A 20,473-nucleotide genomic window follows, 5' to 3' on the forward strand; every position below is an offset into this window, starting at 1 on the left:
GCTGTTTGGGTGTGGACGCCACAGGCTGTTACCATCTGCAGTCTTTACCTTCCACCGGATGGTGATGTCTCGCAGCATGTCCTGGCTGTGCTGATAGCCCAATTGCCGCCACCTTTCTTGCTATTGGGCGACTTCAACGCCCATAACCCTCTGTGGGGTGGGTCAGTGGCAACAGGTCGAGGCGCCACCGTTGAGCATTTATTGTCGCAGCTCGATCTCTCAATTTTAAATGATGGTGCCTTCACACACTTCAGTGTGGCGCATGGCACATACTCCGCCATTGACCTTTCAATCTGCAGCCCTAGCCTCTTACCGTCTGTCCAATGGAGTGTGCATGACGACCTGTGTGGTAGTGACCACTTTCCGATCTTTCTGTCACTACCACAGCGTCACTCTTCTGGGCGCCCTAGCAGATGGGCTATGAATAAGGCTGACTGGGACTTGTTCTCCTCCACTGCCGCTCTTGAGTCTCTCTCTAATGACGACATTGATGCGGTGGTTCAATCGGTCACCACCGGCATCGTTACTGCCGCCGAATCTGCCATTCCCCGTTCCTCTGGGTCCCCTTGGCGGCGGTCTGTGCCTTGGTGGTCGCCTGAGATCGCTGCAGCGATTAAAGATCGCCAGCAGGCGCTACAGCGTCACAAGCGACATCCCTGCATTGAACACCTCCTCACCTTCAAACGGCTGCGTGCACGGGCCTGCCACCTTATCCGCCAAAGCAAGCAGGAGTGCTGGGAGCGGTATGTGTCCACCATTGGCCTCCATGTCTCTCCATCGCAGGTCTGGGCCAAGATCCGACGCCTCTATGGCTATCGGACCCCTCCCTGTCAGCGTCCCTGCGCTCTCACTGAATGGAGCAGTTTGTACAGACTCCGACGAAATTGCCAACAGCTTGGCAGAGCATTTTGCTTTTAGTTCCGCTTCTTCCAATTACCCACTGGCCTTCCGCTCCATTAAAGAGCGGATGGAACGTCGGAGCCTTTCGTTTCGCACCCACCACCCAGAATCTTACAATGCTCCATTCAGTGAGTGGGAATTTCGCAGTGCCCTAGCTGCTTGCCCTGATACCGCTCCTGGGCCAGTTGGCATCCACTATCAGATGCTGAAACACCTTTCAGTGGACTGCCAGTGGCGCCTCCTCGATCTTTACAACCGTCTTTGGGTCGAGGGGGAGTTTCCGTCGCAATGGCGGAAAAGCGTTGTCATCCCCGTTTTGAAACCTGGAAACAGCCCTCTGGAGGTGGACAGCTACCATCCCATTAGCCTCACCAACGTTCTTTGCAAGTTGCTTGAACGGATGGTAAGCTGGCGCTTGAATTGGGTACTGGAGTATCGGGGCCTTCTGGCTCCGTCTCAGGGTGGGTGCCGTAAAGGCCACTCCACCACCGACAATCTGGTGAGCCTGGAGTCGACCATCCGTACTGCCTTTGCCCACCGTCAACACCTGGTCGCTGTCTTTTTCGACATGCTTCTGCATGTACGATACGTACGCCATACGATACGACATGGCGTCATCACATCCTTTCTACGCTTCGTGGATGGGGTCTTCGGGGTCCTCTGCCGCTTTTTATCCGCAATTTTCTGTCGTCTCGTACCTTCCGCGTGCAAGTCGCGGCCTGATATAGTTCCTCCCACGTCCAGGAGAACGGTGTGCCACAGGGTTCTGTTTTAAGTGTCTGCCTGTTTTTAATAGCCATTAACGGGCTCGCTGCGGCCGTGGGCAATTCTGTCTCCGCTTCCCTGTATGCTGACGACTTCTGCCTTTACTATAGCTCTATTGGCATTGCAGCTGCTGAACGTCAGCTACAGGGCGCAATCCGCAAGGCGCAGTCTTGGGCTGTAGCGCGTGGTTTTCAGTTTTCCGCAGCCAAGACCTGCGTTATGCATTTCTGCGGGCTACGTACTGTCCACCCGGAGCCGCGGCTTTATCTTGCCGGCGAACTTCTTTCAGTGGTGGAATCACACAGGTTTTTGGGGGTGGTTTTCGATGCCCGGTTGACTTGGCTGCCTCATATCCGGCAGCTTAAACAGGCGTGTTGGCGGCATCTAAACGCTCTGAGATGCTTGAGCCACACCCGCTGGGGCGCCGACCGATCTACCCTGTTGCGACTCTACCAGGCATTAATCCAGTCCCGCCTGGATTATGGGAGCCTGGCTTATGGCTCAGCATCCCTATCTGTGTTGTGGGTGCTGGACCCAATACTACACAACGGGATCCGACTTGCCACTGGTGCCTTCTGCACCAGCCTTGTGGACAGCATACTAGTGGAGGCAGGTGTCCCTCCACTGCGGTTACGACGCCAACAATTACTGGCTGCTCATGCTGCCCATGTTTTTAGCTTGCCCGGGCATCCAAATTACCGTGTCCTGTTCCCGCAGTCAGTCGTCCATCTGCCAGACCGTCGGCCCCGGTCGGGTTGTCCGATCGCCGTACGCGTCAAGGAGCTTCTCTCCGGGCTTGGGTTTTTCCCTGTTCCACCTCCTTTCCGGTCACCTCTGCGTACACCCCCGTGGTGTGTTCCTCGCCCTTGCCTTCGGCTCGACTTGGCACAGGGCTCGAAGGACTCAGTCCCTCCAGAGGCCTTCCGCCGCCGCTTTTATTCCATCCTGGCCACGTATCAGGGCTCTGGAATTGTTTACACTGACGGTTCGATGGTTGCTGGTCGTGTCGGGTATGCGCTAACTCTAGGGGACCATTCCGCACAACGTTCCTTGCCGGATGGCTGCAGCGTTTACACTGCTGAGCTGGTTGCCATCTTTCGTGCCCTAGAGTATATCCGCTCCTGCTCAGGTTAGTCCTTCGTTATCTGTAGCGATTCCCTGAGCGGTTTACGAGCTCTCGACCAGTGTTTCCCTCGTTCTCGTCTGGTGATGGCTATCCATGAGTCCCTGCACACTCTTGCGCGTTTCGGCCGCTCTGTGGTCTTCGTGTGGACCCCAGGCCATGTTGGGATACCTGGCAATGAGAATGTTGACCGCCTGGCGAAAGAGGCCACTAGTAAATCATCTCTGGAGATTGGCCTCACTGAGACTGATTTGCGGGCAGTCTTACGCCGCGAAGTTCTTTCGGTTTGGGACACTGAGTGGCGCAATCTGCCCACGCCCAACAAACTCCGTCCAATCAAGGCGACGACGACTGTGTGGCGGTCGTCCATGCGGTTTTCCCGCAAGGAGTCTGTTGTCCTCTGCCGGCTGCACATCGGGCACACTCGGCTTACGCACGGCCACTTATTGCGCCGTGAGGACGCACCTCTACGTCGCTGCGGCTCCGTTATATCTGTGGTCCATATTTTATTGGAGTGTCCGCTTTTAGCTGTGCTCAGGCAGTCGTTCGCACTGCCTGACACGCTCCCTGCCCTTTTAACAGATGACTCTGCTACGGCTGACTTAGTTTTACGTTTTATTCGGCCAGGGGGTTTTTATCATTTAATCTAAGTGTTTCTGTTTTATCTTATTGTTTTGTGTTGATTCTGGCCTTTGGCCTCCGGTTTTAAACTGATTTTTTAATGTGTTTTAAGTGGTTGGCTTTTCCTTTTTATATTTCTATGGTCGGTCAACCACTGTCACACTCTGTGTGATTTTAGTTCGTTTCGTCTGGTCTTTGTCTCCGTTTCTCTTGTTCTGTGTCGTCTGTGCTCTATTCTGTTAATCGTTTTTATTCTCTGTGGGTGTTTTTAGTACTTGGAAAAAGGGACCGATGACCGTAGCAGTCTGTTCCCTTTAATCCCACAAGCCAACCAACCACCGGGAGCCGTAGGCCAGCCCCGCTGCTGCTTCTTCCTCACTGGCGTAGCTGAGAACACGGCGGCAACGACCGCCCGTGATGCGGCGCCCGAATCTGCGGCCCTCGCCTCGGAAGTCTCCGGCGTGCGTCAGGAGCTGAGACGACTGGCCACAGTAGTGAGCTGAAGAGTGGCCCACTCTGGCCGGCTGTGGACCCCGCGTCAGCCTCAGAGGGTCGAACCAACGACCCGCCGTGGACTGGGATACTGGCGCCCCGTCTGTCGCTGCGTGTAGCCTGGTGCCATGATATGCCCCACTGTCCAGGACAGCTGCCACACTTGAATGAATCTCATTAGAAAACAGCACCTATTTAAACTCGACTGTGCGCCTCTGCTTTCTCGAGCGTGCTGCTTCGCATCACGTACTAATAACACTTAGGTTGGCCAGTGGCCCTCTTCTGCCTGTGACTTGCACCATGCAAACTGCTGTGTGCACCCTCTCCAGCAGTTCTACGCCCCTGTGGCCTCTATTTGCCTTCGCAACTGCTGCTATGCAGCTTGCACCTGGCTGTAAATCGTGTTCCGAATATCGTTCAAAACTAACTTTCCCTATCCTAAACGGTGGTGCCGCTACAATATTTATTATATTAAACTTACAGTTGTAAATGATTTGTCAAATGAAAGAGCAACTCAGTTTTGGGTGAAAAGACTTCTCGATCGCGAAATGCGGATTCTCAGTCCCCTCAAATGCGCCTATTTTGCTTATTGACGAACCTATCCAAATGAAAAGGGGCTTCGTCGCTAAACCATACAGCGCAAACTAATTCCCATCATGTCCCGTGGCCAACTGTGCAGCCTGAACGTCCTAATGCAAACCGTTGAACGTTATATCGTTCAAAAACTGTCACCCTGCATGACCTTCAGACTTACAGCAATTTATAGACCCCTTGCTGAAAGAATTGTGCTACTGCTGCTTTTCCTACCTTGATGATATCCTTGTCTATTCAGCCACTCCAGAAGAGCATGAACGTCACGTGTATAAAAGTCAACCAAATAAAAAAACAACGCGCCACAGTGGCGTCACACACCACAACTTAGGTGTTAGCGAATTACCAAGCACTAGCTGTGCTGTGGCAAGTGTTTATACCAGAAGTGAAAATTATATTAATGACAATCAAGCATTAGTTCTGCTGAACTGTCTAATTATTTGAGTGATACAGATCGTAAATTTTGCGTTCCCTTCAAAATAAATCTACTGATGGTGAGTAAAACGTGTTTAGCTGAAACGCCTTTTATTGAGGAATTGCAACTTTGAGTACTGGAGTTCCAAAAGGAGACTTGAGGTGCCAGAAAATCGAAAATGAACCAGACTCATTGGGATATTTTAACAAGGCTAGCAAAATTTATAGTGAAACTACATCACAGTAGAAATGAACTAAAGGCCCTCAAAGATTTATATGGCAGCAGTACTTTCTCTTTCATAGAGAACTATTTCAATTCTGTTGCCAGAGATTTCATAAACAGGCAGTTGAGAAACTCCCATTATCCAGCAGATGCTAAGCTTTGGACAACGGAGGACAAGGTATTTGCCCTGTACTTACAGAAGTGAAGCCCTTTTCTATTCTGTGGAGCATCTGAAATCGGTCTCCTGTATCTTTCGAGCCAGTATTGAATCCTGCAGTTATGAATGTAATAAAAGCCAAAGCTCAGTTAATGTAAAACATTGATAGTGTGCTTAATTGTCTGATGAAATGTCTCTGGAGTCAGATTTGTATTATGGTGCGAGGAAGCAACAAATCTCAGGGTTTCAGGATTTAGGACATAAAGAAACGTCAAATGCATATGCAAACCATGCATTAGTATTCATGATTAGAGACATACATAAAAGTTGGATGCAGGTCTTGAATATTACTTCACTCAGTTTAAAGTCCTACTTTCATTGACTGCATTATAAGGCAGGTGCAAGAAGTAGGGCTGAAGATAATTTGTACAGTTTGTGACCAGGGGTGCAAACAACCAGAGAGCACTGGAGGAACACTGCAGTGAGAAATCAACTGAATCCATTCTATTTCATTTTTTAGTCAGGGATGAACCTACTGCAGTGATTTGTCCTCTTACCCCTATTAAAGAATACTAGAAATACTCTACTAAAAAAACAAAATACAATTGAGATTTAATAAAGAGGCCAGTTTTGAATATATTCAGAAGGCTTTTCTTGTGTATCAGCAGAAAACATTCAGGACTTTGACAAAATTGCAAAGGAGTGATCCTGACATTAAAGATCCTCTTACTAAAATGAAAGATAAGGTAGCTGCAGCCCTGTTTAGATATACTATCGAAGTTATTGATACTCTTTAGCGTTTAATATTTTGCCTGCAGAGGCAATATACACTGCAGAATTTGTTGGAAAGATAGATTGCTTGTTTGAATCACTAACCAGCTCCCGTTATTATCCACAAGACAGCAAAGCAAGCTCTGTCTGCAGAGTCATTGTATATTGAAATGTGGTACAGTTTATTAAAGGAAACGGAAAGTTGGAAAGGTTTGGCGATAGAAAGAAGGAGAGATAAGACAAACATAGTAGCTAAGCATGGAGTAGATGATGTCATTTTTTGGAGGTAGTGTAGCAATTCTAATCATTGAAATGAATATTATTTTAAAGGTAATGCTGCTGTTGGTACATCATGAGTTTTTTTAACTATTCTGTGGTGAAGGTTAGTTGGGAAAATCATGCACCAGCATTTTGTCACATGTAAAACCAGCTGTTTATACCACAGTTATAGCTATGCTAGGGAACGTTTTTACACTTGGTGATAAATGTTCAGAGGGGTAGTTTCACAAACTGTACACAGTAGGCAAATGAAAGATGCAATGGGTCAAGTAAAAGAATTTCCTACATGTGTGTCGGATAGAAAATGTAATAATACGTTCTCTGCAGCTTGAACATGGAAGAAGGAGGAGAGACTGCCATATTATTCCTATCAACTGGACATAAGAAACTATAAAGATAATGTGAAGGAATCAAAATTATCTTTTAGTCAGTTAATGAATTATTCGAACTAACCCACCTCTACTGAAGATGAAATATACTTCCACTGATGTTCGTAAGCTATTTCTGTTGACTTGCATAATCAATACACTATATGAACCACTGAACAAAGGTGACCATGTGAATGGAATTTTCTTGGACTTATCAAAGGCATTTGATTCAGTGGACCATATAATTTTATTACATAAATTAGAGTTACTATGAATAAAAGCTGTGGTTTTGGTTTAAGTCCTACCTAGAAAACCGGATGTTGAGATTTCTAGAAAAACGCTTATCAGGTCCAAAAAATATTAATATAGGCGTCCTGCAAGGTAGATTATTGGGTCCAATCTTTCATCTTATTTAAATTAATGATTTTCTGCAGAGTATCAGATGTGGGGAAAAATAGTATTTGCTGATGACAGCAACATAGTGACCACAACCAAAACTCCACACAGTTGACAGAAAAGGCAAATGCAGCTCTCAAAGATGTTCACAAGGGGTCACTGAAAAAAAGTAACTTTAAATCTAAAGAAAACTAATTGTATGTACTTCCAGTTGAATAAAAGACACAGTGACAGTAAATTAAAAATTAATGATGATGTAATAGAATGTGTAATGGATACCAAATTTTTGGGGTTGCAGGTAGATTGTCAACTGAAATGGACAGAACATGTAAAAGCTTTACGAAAGAGACTATCCACAGCATGTTGTGCTCTATGAATACTTGCACCAGTGCACAATATTTCATGCCTCGAAATGACATATTTTGGATACATACACCCAATCCTCAGTTATGGAATCATGTTTTGGGAATAAGCGATGGGAATATTCAGTCTATCTTCAAGATACAGAAAATAGTTGTGTGGATAATAACAAATAGCAGCAATAGGGCCCATTGTACTGATTTATTCAAAAAACTAGATATACTGACTGTCTCATTTGTGAATACATTTTTCAGACTGTAATATATGTAAGGAAGAATATTCATCTGTATGCTACAAACAGCTCAGTTATACTTGAACCACGGAACTAGATCCAGCCACTACTTATACTTAAACAAGAAAAACAAGTCCAAAACACAGAACAGTAAGGTATATAATGGCCTAAAACTGTACAACAGGCTGCCATAGGCTATAAAAGGTGTAAACGAACTTCATATTTATAGACGAAAATTAAAAACATTTTTATTAAGTAAAAGTTTTTACAGGGTAAATGAGTATTTGGAATAATTGTAGATAGATATTTAGGAGACACAGATACCACACAGACTTATATAGAGTGGCAGTATATGGCATAATTATAAATAATGTAAGAACTGGCCTGTAAAAATTGTAAGAATTGAACTGTAAACTTTGTAAGAACCTTTGGCAGACTCGAGTGTTAATATTTGTAAATTATATCTCTGAACTTTATTGACATTCTTATTACTTAGAAAACTGTTATCGTCTCTGATCTTGTTCACATTTACAATGTTTTGAGTGTTGATTAAACGTATAAATACATCATTTCTTGTCTTTTATGAAACTTCTACCATAAACCATATTGGTGAGCCCGACGTGATAAATATGAAGCAGAACGCATTAGAGGTCAGTGAAGCTTAAAAATGATCGTCGACAGCAACGGCGCAAATCCAACGCCGGCATCAGTACAGAACGAAGCGGATGTTTCTCGTGTTCCAGTGAATATTCCGCCTGTCTGGAAGAAAAACATAAAGGTATGGTTCCTTCAAAGTAAAAGCACAGTGTACCACGTTGGGTATCACCTACGAAACCACGAAATTCAATGATGTTGTTGCGTCACTGAAATCGGATGTTGTAGAATTAATTTCCGAATTTTTGACTCCTCAACTACCTACCACTCCGTCCACAGAGCTTAAAACAAGACTGATTCAGGAATTTGAAGAGTCAGAAAATAGGAAAGTAACAAAATTATTAACAGAAGCGGAATTAGGTGATATGAAACCAAATCAGCTCTTACTTTAGCTGGCATGCAAGTCAAGGACGGTTTCGGTCAGTCCAGTGTTTGAATCCCAACGGAGCACTACGTTGGTATCACTTTAAACATCGCGACAGGACAAAGCAATGTCAGAGCACATGCTCGTTTCGACCATCTCGCCCCCAAGATTCCAACAAACAGACAAACTCAAAAGCTCCACACTAGCGGCGGCAAGTGATCAGAGTCATCTTTCACGTCGTCTATTTCTCAGAGACAGAAGTAGCGGAAGTCGTTACCTGATTGACACAGGAGCTGACATTTCTGTGATCGTCGAAAGAAATCAAATCGTAAACTGCACGCTGCAAATGGCACTGGTATTAATATTTTTGGAGAGCGTCTATTATTACTCAGTTTGGGTTCACATGGAATTTCGTAATAGCAGATGTGTAATCGGCGATTATGAGAGCTGACTTCCATTCATCATTATAATCTTTTAGTAGACCTCAAGAACAGATGACTCATTGACCTGGTAACATCAGCAGCAATGTCTGGCACATTAAGGTCTCAGGTATAGAAACAGTTTATGTAATGCCACCAGATAAAAAATATGCTACCATTCTAAAGACATTTCCCAACTTTCTCCAAGAAAACATCCCGATACCACTGTTTTTCATATGACTGTCACAGATGGACATCCTGTGGCAGCAACGGCACGACGACTACCACCAGATAAGGCAGCTAAAGCAGAATTCCACCAGATGATTAATATGAAAATCTGCCAGCCGTCAAAGGGCTCCTGCGCAAGCCCCCCCCCCCCTCCCCCCACTTAGTTCTCAAGAAAGACATATCCTGGAGGCCTTGCGGAGACTACCGTGCTCTCAACAAAATCACCAAGCTGAGAGGTATCCTATTCCTAGCCTTCAAGATCTTAACAGGCAACTGCATGGAAAACAAATATTTTCAAAGATAGATCTGGCCAGAGCCTATCATCACATCCCTGTACGTACAGACGATGTACCTAAGACTGCTGTGATAATTCCATTTGGTTTGTTTGAGTTTTTGCGACTTCCGTTTGGACTCCGAAACGCAGCACAAACTTTTCAAAGGTAGAATGAAATTTTCACTCTACAGTGGAGTGTGCGCTGATATGAAACTTCCTGGCAGATTAAAACTGTGTGCCAGACCGAGACTCGAACTCGGGACCTTTGCCTTTCGCAGGCAAGTGCTCTACCATCTGAGCTACCCAAGCACGACTCACGCCCCGTCCTCACATCTTTAATTCCGCCTGTGGCTGAGTCATGTCTCCACAATCTCCTTTCTTCCAGGAGTACTAGTTCTGCAAGGTTCGCAGGAGAGCTTCTGGGAAGTTCGGAAGGTATGAGACGAGGTACTGGCGGAATTAAAGATGTGAGGACGGGGCGTGAGTCGTGCTTGGGTAGCTCAGATGGTAGAGCACTTGCCCGCGAAAGGCAAAGGTCCTGAGTTCTAGTCTCAGTCCGGCACACAGTTTTAATCTGCCAGGAGGTTTCTTTTCAAAGGTATATCTACAATATATTGAGAGACCCCGATTTCGTGTACTGTTATATAGATGACATTCTAGTGGCATCACAAGATGAAGAAGAGTACAAGAAGCATCTTCAATTGCTTTTCGAATGTCTTAGTAAATTCAACCTCAGAATTAATCCGAACAATTGTATTTTTGGATCAATAGAAGTACCTTTCCTCGGATATGTGGTAACTGCAGATGGAATCAGACAACTACCAGATCGAGTACAAACCATTGTTGACTATCCACTATGTAGAACAATAAAAGAACTGCACCGATTTCCTGGCCTCATTAATTTTTATCGAAGAGCACTACCAAATTCAGCCAGTAAACAAGCAGGACTTTTGAACCTACTCCATGGGACTACGAAAAATGATAACAGGAAAATTAATCGGACAGAAAATCTTCGACAAGCCTTTAATGACCTAAAAATACCTTGGCCAGTTCAGCACTTCTGGCGCATCCATCTTCCAATTTACCTCTAATTTTAATAGTTGACACCTCATCTTTACAACAAATCAAAGACAATAATCTGCAACCATTAGCGTTCTTCTCTAAGAAACTGACAAATGCAGAGAGGAATTACTCAAACTATGACAGAGAACCCTTCGTAGCCTACTCAGCAGTGAAGCACTTTCAGTACATGCTTGAAGGATGTGATTTTCCAATTTACACCGACCACAAGCCACTCACCTTCATGTTCAAGCAATGTTTGGAAAAAGCTTCTCCACATCAGATTCGACACACTATTTTCATCGGACAGTTCAGCACAGACATACGTTACACTACTGGGAAGGAGAACCTCGCAGCCAATGTTTATTCACGAATTGCTTCAATCACCATACCTCCAACTATTACCATGGATCAAATTGCGGAAAGCCAACGATGTGATGAAGAGCTTCCACACATCAAGAATACGACGTCTCTTGCACTTCAAACAATAATGTTGCCTTATGGTAAATAACTTGTTTGTGACATAGCTGGAGATATGATTCACCCATATGTACCTCAACAAATACAACAAGCAATTTTCAACTCGCTGCACAATCAAGCTCATCCTGGTGTTCAAGCAACCATTAATTTGGTGAGAAAGCACTTCATTTGGCCATCACTAAAAAAAAAAAAAAAAAAAAAAAAAAAAAGGCCTTAACTTCAGCATGTATTCCTTACCAACGAAGTAAAGTCTGGAGACACATCAACAGCTCAGCGGGACATTATCCTCAAACGACTACAAGATTCAATCATATTAACGTGGACATAGTTGGGTCCCTATATCCATCACAAGGATATTGCTATTTACTAACAGTTACTGATCGTTTTTCCCGATGGCCAGAAGCGATTCCATTAGCCGACATCACAGCAGAAGCAGTTTCATTTGCCATAGTCTCAACATGGATATCTCGTTTGGCATGCCTCATATCATAACTACTGATCACGGTAGGCAGTTTGAATGTCAACTTTCCAAATGCCTCACAGGCACACTGTGCATTATCCACATCAAAACTACAGCACATCATCCTGCAGCAAATGGAAAAATTGAACAATGTTATCATCAGTTAAAATTTGCTTTAAAAGCACAGATGTCTGATGATTGGGTTTTAAAGCTTCCTCTGGTCCTGTCAGGGCTTCACTCCTACATAATCCCACAAGTCAGTACCTCGCCAGTGGAAATGACTTATGGTTCAGCAATTAGCTTACCAGGAGCATGAAAATAAATTAGTAACTGACATCTCAACCTTCGTCTTCAAACTGAAGGGACAAATAAGGATCCTAAGACCAGTTCCAACAGAACATCTTCAAACTGAAGGGACAAATGAGGATCCTAAGACCAGTTCCAACAGAACATCACGACCACAAGAAGATCTTTATTCACCCACAACTGATGACAAGCAAGTTTGTCTTCATTTGACATGATGTTGTCAGAACACCACTTCAGCCAACATATGACGGGCCATATCTGGTCCTGTCTCGCGATGACAACACTTCAAGTTGGAGACGCCAACAGGAAAACAAACTATTAGCACTGACCGATGAAACCAGCCTTCCTTCTGACAGACTATTCATCGCACAACATGGAAGACACAGCAGGAGACACCACTTTGGATATGCCATCACATTCCATTCCAAGGACTGTCAACCTTCACAAGACAACAGACAGCAATCAAGCCAGTGCATCCTCACCACAGATCACCAGATCAGGTCGACAGGTCACCTTCCCTCGAAACTACATGGCCGCTGTCACTGCGGAGGGAGTGTGTGGCGGACTCCAGTGTTAATATTTGGAAATTATGTCTCTGAACTTTGTGTACATTCTTATTACTTAGAAAACTTGTTATCATCTCTGATCTTGTTCACACCTACAATGTTTTGAGTGTTGATTAAACGCATAAAGCATCATTTCTTGTCTTTTATGGACTTTTTAACATAAACCATAAACTCATGTATGCTTTAGTTCATAAGACACAATTGACGTCATCTATACAATTTTTATTGTTATACGGATGAATAAACATATCAATTTAAAGAAAAAAAATACAGTTCATATTGTGATATAGACGAGTTACAGTCACGCCTATATTGAAGTATGTTGTAGCTACGATTAAATTGTTTTATTCTGATGGAAGCCAAAAACATAACGTGGGAAGTTCGGAAGGATTGTGTTAAAAAAAATTAAAAGCACAAAATAATTAAGATTTACGCAACGGAGGACGCGGACAATGTTTACTTACTCTTTAGTTCATCTCCATATCACTTCGGGCGCTGCTGTCGCTCTTTGTTTTTTAAAGCGGGAGTTGCGCTTCTGATTTGTTGTTTTGCGATGCGGCGTGCGCACTACGCAGTGTCAAGTGACAAGCGTTAGAAGCAACAGGTAAACAATGTGCGGCTGTGGCGAACGCCTTCTGTAGTACAAAATGCTTACTATTGACGCCAGTGACATCACACACATTAAGATTAGGGTCAAATTGAAACCACACCTGTTTTTTTCCTTTTAAATGCTTGTACATGGTCGTTTTATTTCTTTCAGTACTGCGTCACCTGCAGCCGCTCTGTACATTGTGACTTTTGGTCCAGGAATTGCCGACGACACACGCTTACAGCCTGAGATGTCTGTAATAAATTTGAATCCACAGCAGTCAGAAACCCGGCGTGTGGGCATTCGTGACTTGCCAGATGAGATTTTATTAAAAATCTTTTCTCACATGCCAGTCAGTGAGCTCGTAGGCACTGTACAGAAAGTGTGCTCTCGCTGGAAAGTGCTGTCACAAGCTTCACAGTTGTGGACTGATAAGGTATATAGAATCGGGTAAGATATCAGTTGATACATTTGTCAGTTCCATAGTTGATGTAGTGCATTAACAAAATACGGTAGCGTGATAACTTTGTGTATTGAGCTCCGAAATCGCTATTAAACTTGGTTTGAAAGTGTGGGTATTCTGGTTTTCTTTCTCAAATGCATTCTAATTTTAGTATCACTTAACTGAAGTGGAAATAAATATTGTATACATACTTTGTTGTGAGTTTACAAAAAAAGCCCTGCTTTTTTTCATTTTCATGTAAAGTAATTAATTCTGATACATAGAGCCGATTTCCAGGGGGTCATCATTGAACCAATACCCACACTATTCCATATCATTGAAGTGGAAAAGACTTTTCCTTCCTATGGTACATTTGTCATGATATTGCTTAACAACTGACCCATTAATATGCATATTTGTTTGAGGCATTGATTTGTTATTCAACTAATTAATGACCCACATTTCTTATGCATTTAAGTCTGCAGCATTGGAGGAGAGAATATAGGCCTAGAGAGAGAGAGAGAGAGAGAGAGAGAGAGAGAGAGAGAGAGAGTGTGAGTGTGTGTGTGTGTGTGTGTGTGTGTGTAGCTCGTGTTTACACTCACTTCATTTTATGCCCTTCAGTGCTTGTTTCTATGTATATATGGAACCTGTTGGGTAAATGTTTGTGGCACATGTATTCATGCCATTATCAAACTGGCTTTTACTGTATAATTAATCTTGTACCCTCTGTCTCTAGTGAATTTGGGTTTAGAGTTGTCTTTCTCCTTGGATAAGTATGAAAAAATCTCATGTTACAAAAATGTCTTCTGTACACTGTTACTCAATTGATAAAGCATACTGAAAATGTTACTTAGAGCTTTTGGTTTTTTGTATTGCCGAAATTACAAGTGCTGATGATTCTGTAGTTTGAACTACAGATTGGCATATCAGCACTATTAGGAAAATGATGGATTCGTACTCATAGTAAGGATGATACATTGAGTTGCAGACAGGCACTATGAAACGACTGTTACACATTTAGCTGTGAGCCAAAGGCTAATTCAGAAAAGCGTAACACTCTTTTCGTTGTACCTGTCAGCAACTCAGTATCTTGTCTGTACTGTGAGCAGCAATCTATCCTTTTCGTAATATTGTTGATTATGATTCTAGAAGTTTATTCGACAGACATGTAATACATATTTTGTATGTCTGCCGTAACCAAAATGATTAAAATCTTGCACTATACAAAATGCTCTTGCCCCATGTCTGTCTCTCGGCAGTTTCTTACTTCCTGAAAATAGTGCTTTCAGCTCATTGCTGCATTGCTTTCACTTGGAAGCGGAACATGGTCAAACATAATGAGTAACACTTGTTGCACTGTAAGTACTGATTTGCTCATTGCAAACTGTAAAACAAAGAAGACTTCCCACTAAGAACTCTTGATTTTTCCCAATAACTCTGTAGAGCAGCAGTTGAAGAAACTGTTTGCAGTTATGTAGATAACTGAACTACTTTATTTCTAACACTGAATCATTACTGGACATGACAAATGAGATTTAGTGAACATTTAAAACTTTGATTGGTTTTGTAGCACATGGGGTATTATGCTATTGCGTCCTTCGAAAACTATATTTTCGAGAAGTTGAGCAGTCTGAGGCTGTGTCTCGTTGGTTTCTAAGGTTCAAAGGAAGCATCTGATTCCATCTGTCTGCTTTAGCCTGAGACATAATGGTGTTGTGGTGTGTGATGCCACTACAGTGCAGAGTTTTTGAGTTGGTTGTGTTTGTAGATGTCGTGTTATTGTGTTTGATGATGTCCTCTGGTGGTGTATGTGCTGACTGTAACTTGTTGTATTGGGTTCATTCGATTTTTGCTTGTGATAGTGGTAACATCGCTTTGAGTGTACTTAGTTGGTTTTGTAATGTGGTTTGGAAGTGTTTTCAGTGAGTTGGTAAGTTTCCTTGTGTGTGTGTGTGTGTGTGTGTGTGTGTGTGTGTGTGTGTGTGTGTGTGTGTGGAAAGAAGTTTTTTTTTGTGTGTGTTAAGTATGGATATGACAGTGAAATTCACCTCATTTTGTGTGGAGGTGGGTGAAGATATGATGTCTATTTCTGCATTTGTTTGGGCTCATTGCAGAATACATTAATACGATGATTGCAAGAGTTGTGGCAGCTCGGACCAGGGATGCATATATGTTGTGATGTCAGCAGGACAATATCTGGGGGTTGATTTGATGTGGTAGCTGATTGAGATATCTAGGTTGGCCATGAGGGAGATTGATTTGCTGACTTATTATTTTTGTTGAAGGTCCTCTATCAGCTTTTGTGCACATGAGATTGGTGTGATTGAGAGAATGGTGTTGGATTGGTTTTCATTTTGTCAAGTGGTTTGTTCTGAGTATGTCAAGTATAGGGGGAAGTTGGGTGGGCATTGCATGGTTGCTGAGATTGATGAATCGCAGTTCAGTGAGATGGGGCATGGGAGAGGTAGTTCTCAGGTTGGTTTGCGGGTGTGGGGGGGGGGGGTTGTTATTTCAGGGGGTGGGTATGCTGTTTGTGTTTTTAGGGTTTTGGAGGGTTGTAGTAAGAGGGAATTGATGGATTTGATTGAGGAATATATTGATGAGGGTAGTACTGTAGTCTCTGATGCATGTTCGTCTTGTGAGTATTTGGGAAGACTGGTTATGGTCATTTAGTTGTTAATCACAGTATTGACTTAAAGAATCATGAAAGTATGGCTTATACTAACACTATAGAGGGACTTTTGATGGCAATTACATCAGTAACAGGAAGGGGGAAGAGGCGCTCTTCCAACCTGCAATCTCAATTAGATGAGTACTGCTGGCGGAAGAGCGTCCAAGGGAATCATAGTATTTTTCACATTTGTTTGAGGGCTGTCGGGCAGGTGTATAGGCTGATGGTGAGTTTAAGGAGTTGGGTTTGTATGGGTGTTTTCTGGGTTGGGGGGGGGGGGGGGTGTTGCTAGTAATGGTTGTGGAGTTAATCACGTGGGTTGTGGGTGGAGGGGGGGATGTTTCGAGACCAGTTTGGTTGTTGTTATTATACGAGGGCTGTTCAGTAAAGAATGATCATAATTGTTTATGGTCATAATTTCTTGCACTAAAATTTAATCTTATGATATTCTGTTAGCTTAATGTGCAACAAACACGCCGTAGTAGTTCCGTTGTTGGGACTCCTGGTTCCCATCTGTGAGAGGCAGGCCAGGTCAGACATGTTCAGTATCGCCTACCATTGCAATGGAGGTAACATGCGAGGAACAATATGCTGCTGTGACATTCTGCTTTTGTCTCAACAAATCTTCAGCTGAGGCCTATACAGTGTTACAGGAGGCCTATGGAGAGTCTGTTCTTTCCTACAGCACAGCTTGAATGTGGATTAAAATGTTTGAAGAGGGGAGACAATCAATTTTAAAGGAAGGTGGACCCAGTGCTCGAATTACTGCTCTTACAGAAGAAAACATCAACACTACTGCTGTCATTATGAGAGAGGATCAACGAATTACCTTAAGATCACTTTCTGAAATACTGAACATTTCATTGGATGCCACCCACATGTTGGTGACAGAAAAATTACATGATACGTGTTTGTGCACGATGAGTTCCAAGGCTGTTGATTCCTGAACAAAAGGACATTCACTTGCAGGTCTGCATGCAGTTAAAGTTGATGTTAGAGGAAGATCCGGAGTTTCTTTCAAATGTAATCACTGCTGATGAAACTTGGCTACATCATTTAGATCATGAGAGCAAACAGCAAAGCTCAGTGCGGAAATCTCCTTCATCACCAACCCTGAAAAAAGCAAAAGTGGTTGCTTCTGCTGGGAAAGTTATGATCATTTCATTCTTTGATATTCATAGGTTTATCAGCATGTTGTACCTGCGCACACATCAGTAACTGGGCAATACTGCAGGGATGTCCTGAAAACATTGCAAGTTCATATCAGGTGCAAAAGACCACATTTCCCTGAAGCAGGCTGGATGCTGCATCATGATTATGCGCGGCCGCATATTGCCAATGTTGTTGCTGAATATCTTGCAAAATCAACGTGAAGTGCATCCCTTGCCATCCGTATAGTCGTGATTTAGCCCCATGTGATTTTTTTTCTATTTCCTAACATGAAGAAACGTCTTCATGGGAGGCATTATCAATCATCAGAAGCAGTGGTGAAGGCTGCATGGACAATTTTGAAGGACCTCTCAAAAAATGGTGGAAATACGGAAGCGTCCGATCCCGCCCGTCTGCTTTGACCCATGACATCACAAATATGGCAGAAACAACCATGAACCACAATTCCAATATGGCGCATATAATGTCAGTACGTACACATTATGAGGACCTTGACCTGCGCACTGTTAATTTTATCCGTCATCCATTCCTGAACAAAAACAACTACCAATTAATTTTACTAAGATTACCACATGATGTACAGCAAACAACACTAAATTATCCTTCACACAAAATCGTTAACTCACTGAAACGAATTCCACTACAAACACAGCTGACACTCGAACAATTCTGGATAATGAGCAAAAGCAAACTGAGCCCATTACACCACACAAACGAAAACCCTGAACATACCACCAGAGAGCATAACAAACCACAACACGACGACATCTACAAACAAGTCACACTCACAAACCAAACTCTGCGCCGTCATGACATCACACACGACAACACCCTTACGTCACAGGTCAAAGCCGACGCGTGGGATCGGACACTTCTGTTGACCCAAAATGGTTTCCAGCATGTATTTGAAGACTGGCAGAAACACTGGGACAAGTGCATCGCATTCATGGGAGACTACTTTGAGAAGGGCCATTCTTTATTTAACAGCCCTTGTAGTTTCATAAGGTGTGATTGTTTTTGGTTTATTTTTATGTTTTTTAATTTGTGATTACATGTGATGTGAGTGGTTTGGGGTTGGTTTATGGGTGGTAAGTTTGGTGTGTGTGTGTGTGTGTGTGTGTGTGTGTGTGTGTGTGTGTGTGTGGGGGGGGGGGGGGGGGCAACCTAGATCGTATTGCTGGATGTTGTTGTTGGTGATCTTTGTTTTGGGTTAATCTATAATATTTGTGATGTTTTGTCTATTTATGATAAGTTGGTTAGGTTTTAATCGATGTAGTGATGTTAGATTTATGAGTTGTTTGGACTTTGGTTCCACTTTTCATAGTTGTAGGTGTTGGATCTTTGGAATTAACTGCTGAGGTTGAGCTATATAGATCAAGGGTAATGTCCAATTCCCGTAGTTTTTGTTGGTGTAGCAGAATGCTGTAATTTTTTTATTTATTTTTTTGATCATGCAGTGTTTTTTGTTGCATATTTAGCTTATCCCTGCCCTAAACACCCAATTGTCCATGGTTGTTCTGATTGTTTGGAGTGAGACGTTATTGTGTCATTTTTGTGTTTTTTCAAGTTTGTTGTTGTGCGTATGTAGTGAAATCATTGTCACCATATTGGATATGCTGAGAGTGGCGGTTTCCGCCATATTGATGAGGTCGTGGATCAAAGCAAACGGGTGAAATCTAATGCTTCTGTAATGCAATTTCTAACAGTGCCTACAACACACAGTAGGTAGAGCTTTAGTTGATGGATGATATAGTGTATTACTTCTAAATACAGCAAGTGTCAGATATGTTAGGCCTGTCATCATAAAAGTGCCTGCATTTATGGAGGCATTGAACTGTCTGTAGTGATGGTTACTGTACCACACAATTACACATGCCCATTTTGAGAGATACTCAAGAAATAGTGGACTTGCACTTACTGCAAGATGTGTTAGAAACTGCATGGCAGCAGACAATAAGAAGAGACGTACCAACAGAAACTGCTTGGCATTGTTTAGAATACGTTAGTTCAAGAATGGCTGTGTGCTGCTGTATCCAGTCTGCACTGCCACATTCAGTTTTTCCACTTGGAAGGTGTACATGACACAGCATGCATTACAGCAAATTGCAGTTGATTCTATCTGCAGAAATGCTAATCCATAATTGTGTTTCTACAGTCCAGACAGACTGCTTCAGTGTAGCTGTTAAGACAATTGCACTATTGCCCACACCCCTGCCGGTCAGCTGCTACTGCTGTTGTAGCAGTAATTTTTACTATTCATTTTAAGTGTTTACACAATGCAGTGCAATTTTTGAAGTTTACTGATAGCATTTCATGCATAGTAAAGTTCAGTGAATGTTTGATGTTGCCTTAATTGGTAAAAGTTTAGAATAGGGCCAGTGGCATACTTAGGTGTTTCGTGCAAGAATGTTGTCAGTGTTTGCTGTGAGTTAGGATGAGAACAAAAGAAGGTGTGTCAGCTATTTTTGTTACACAGCCAGTGAGAGAGCAGCAGGCAGACGACATGTTTCGAAGTAATACATGTTGTTGGAAGGGTGAAACATTGTTGTGGATGAGGATTAGAAATTTAATTGTTCCCTCTTTGAGTCACTGCTATTTAAACTGTGCTATTATTTCCAAAACAAGGACTGTGATGCAACCGATGACATATTTGAAAAGCCAGTTAAATATTTCTGTGCCCTGGGTGCCTACGCAATTGATCTGTACAAGCACACTGTGTGTGTGTGTGTGTGTGTGTGTGTGTGTGTGTGTGTGTGTGTCAGTCAGTGTTTTTTAATTAAATCATGGGAGAAGGTAGGTTGATCAGTGTTTATTAGTATATTTAATTAATGTCTAGTATTAATAAACATTGATCACCTGCCTTCTCCCATGATTTAATAAAAAAAATTGATCCAGTGGTGGATTTTGCTGCACTTCCAGTTGATTCCATCCACACAAACCTTCAGCTCTTATGAGTCTTTTTCCACCAAATTTGCTGCAATTTTGTGTCTTTGCAACTAAGGCATTTAAATCAGTCTACCTTGAAACACTCTCTGCCATAATCATAAAATATTCCTCTCGAAACTCACCAATACACTGAAAAACAACTAACAGCAC

At 42.9% G+C, this 20,473-nt stretch overlaps 1 protein-coding gene across 1 annotated transcript in view; it reads left to right on the forward strand.

Annotated features, from left to right (window-relative positions):
• The first annotated feature begins 13,044 nt into the window (after positions 1–13,044).
• Positions 13,045–20,473, forward strand: part of LOC126109803 (uncharacterized) — a 73,309-nt gene continuing 65,880 nt past the window's right edge. The window contains exons 1-2 of the mRNA XM_049914863.1: positions 13,045–13,106; positions 13,263–13,541. Coding sequence (XP_049770820.1) covers positions 13,342–13,541 — 200 coding nt within the window. The 5' untranslated portion in view covers positions 13,045–13,106; positions 13,263–13,341. The remainder of the gene's footprint in view (positions 13,107–13,262; positions 13,542–20,473) is intronic.

This window comes from Schistocerca cancellata, chromosome 12, assembly GCF_023864275.1.
Source record: "Schistocerca cancellata isolate TAMUIC-IGC-003103 chromosome 12, iqSchCanc2.1, whole genome shotgun sequence".
Classification (NCBI taxonomy): Eukaryota; Metazoa; Arthropoda; class Insecta; order Orthoptera; family Acrididae; genus Schistocerca; species Schistocerca cancellata.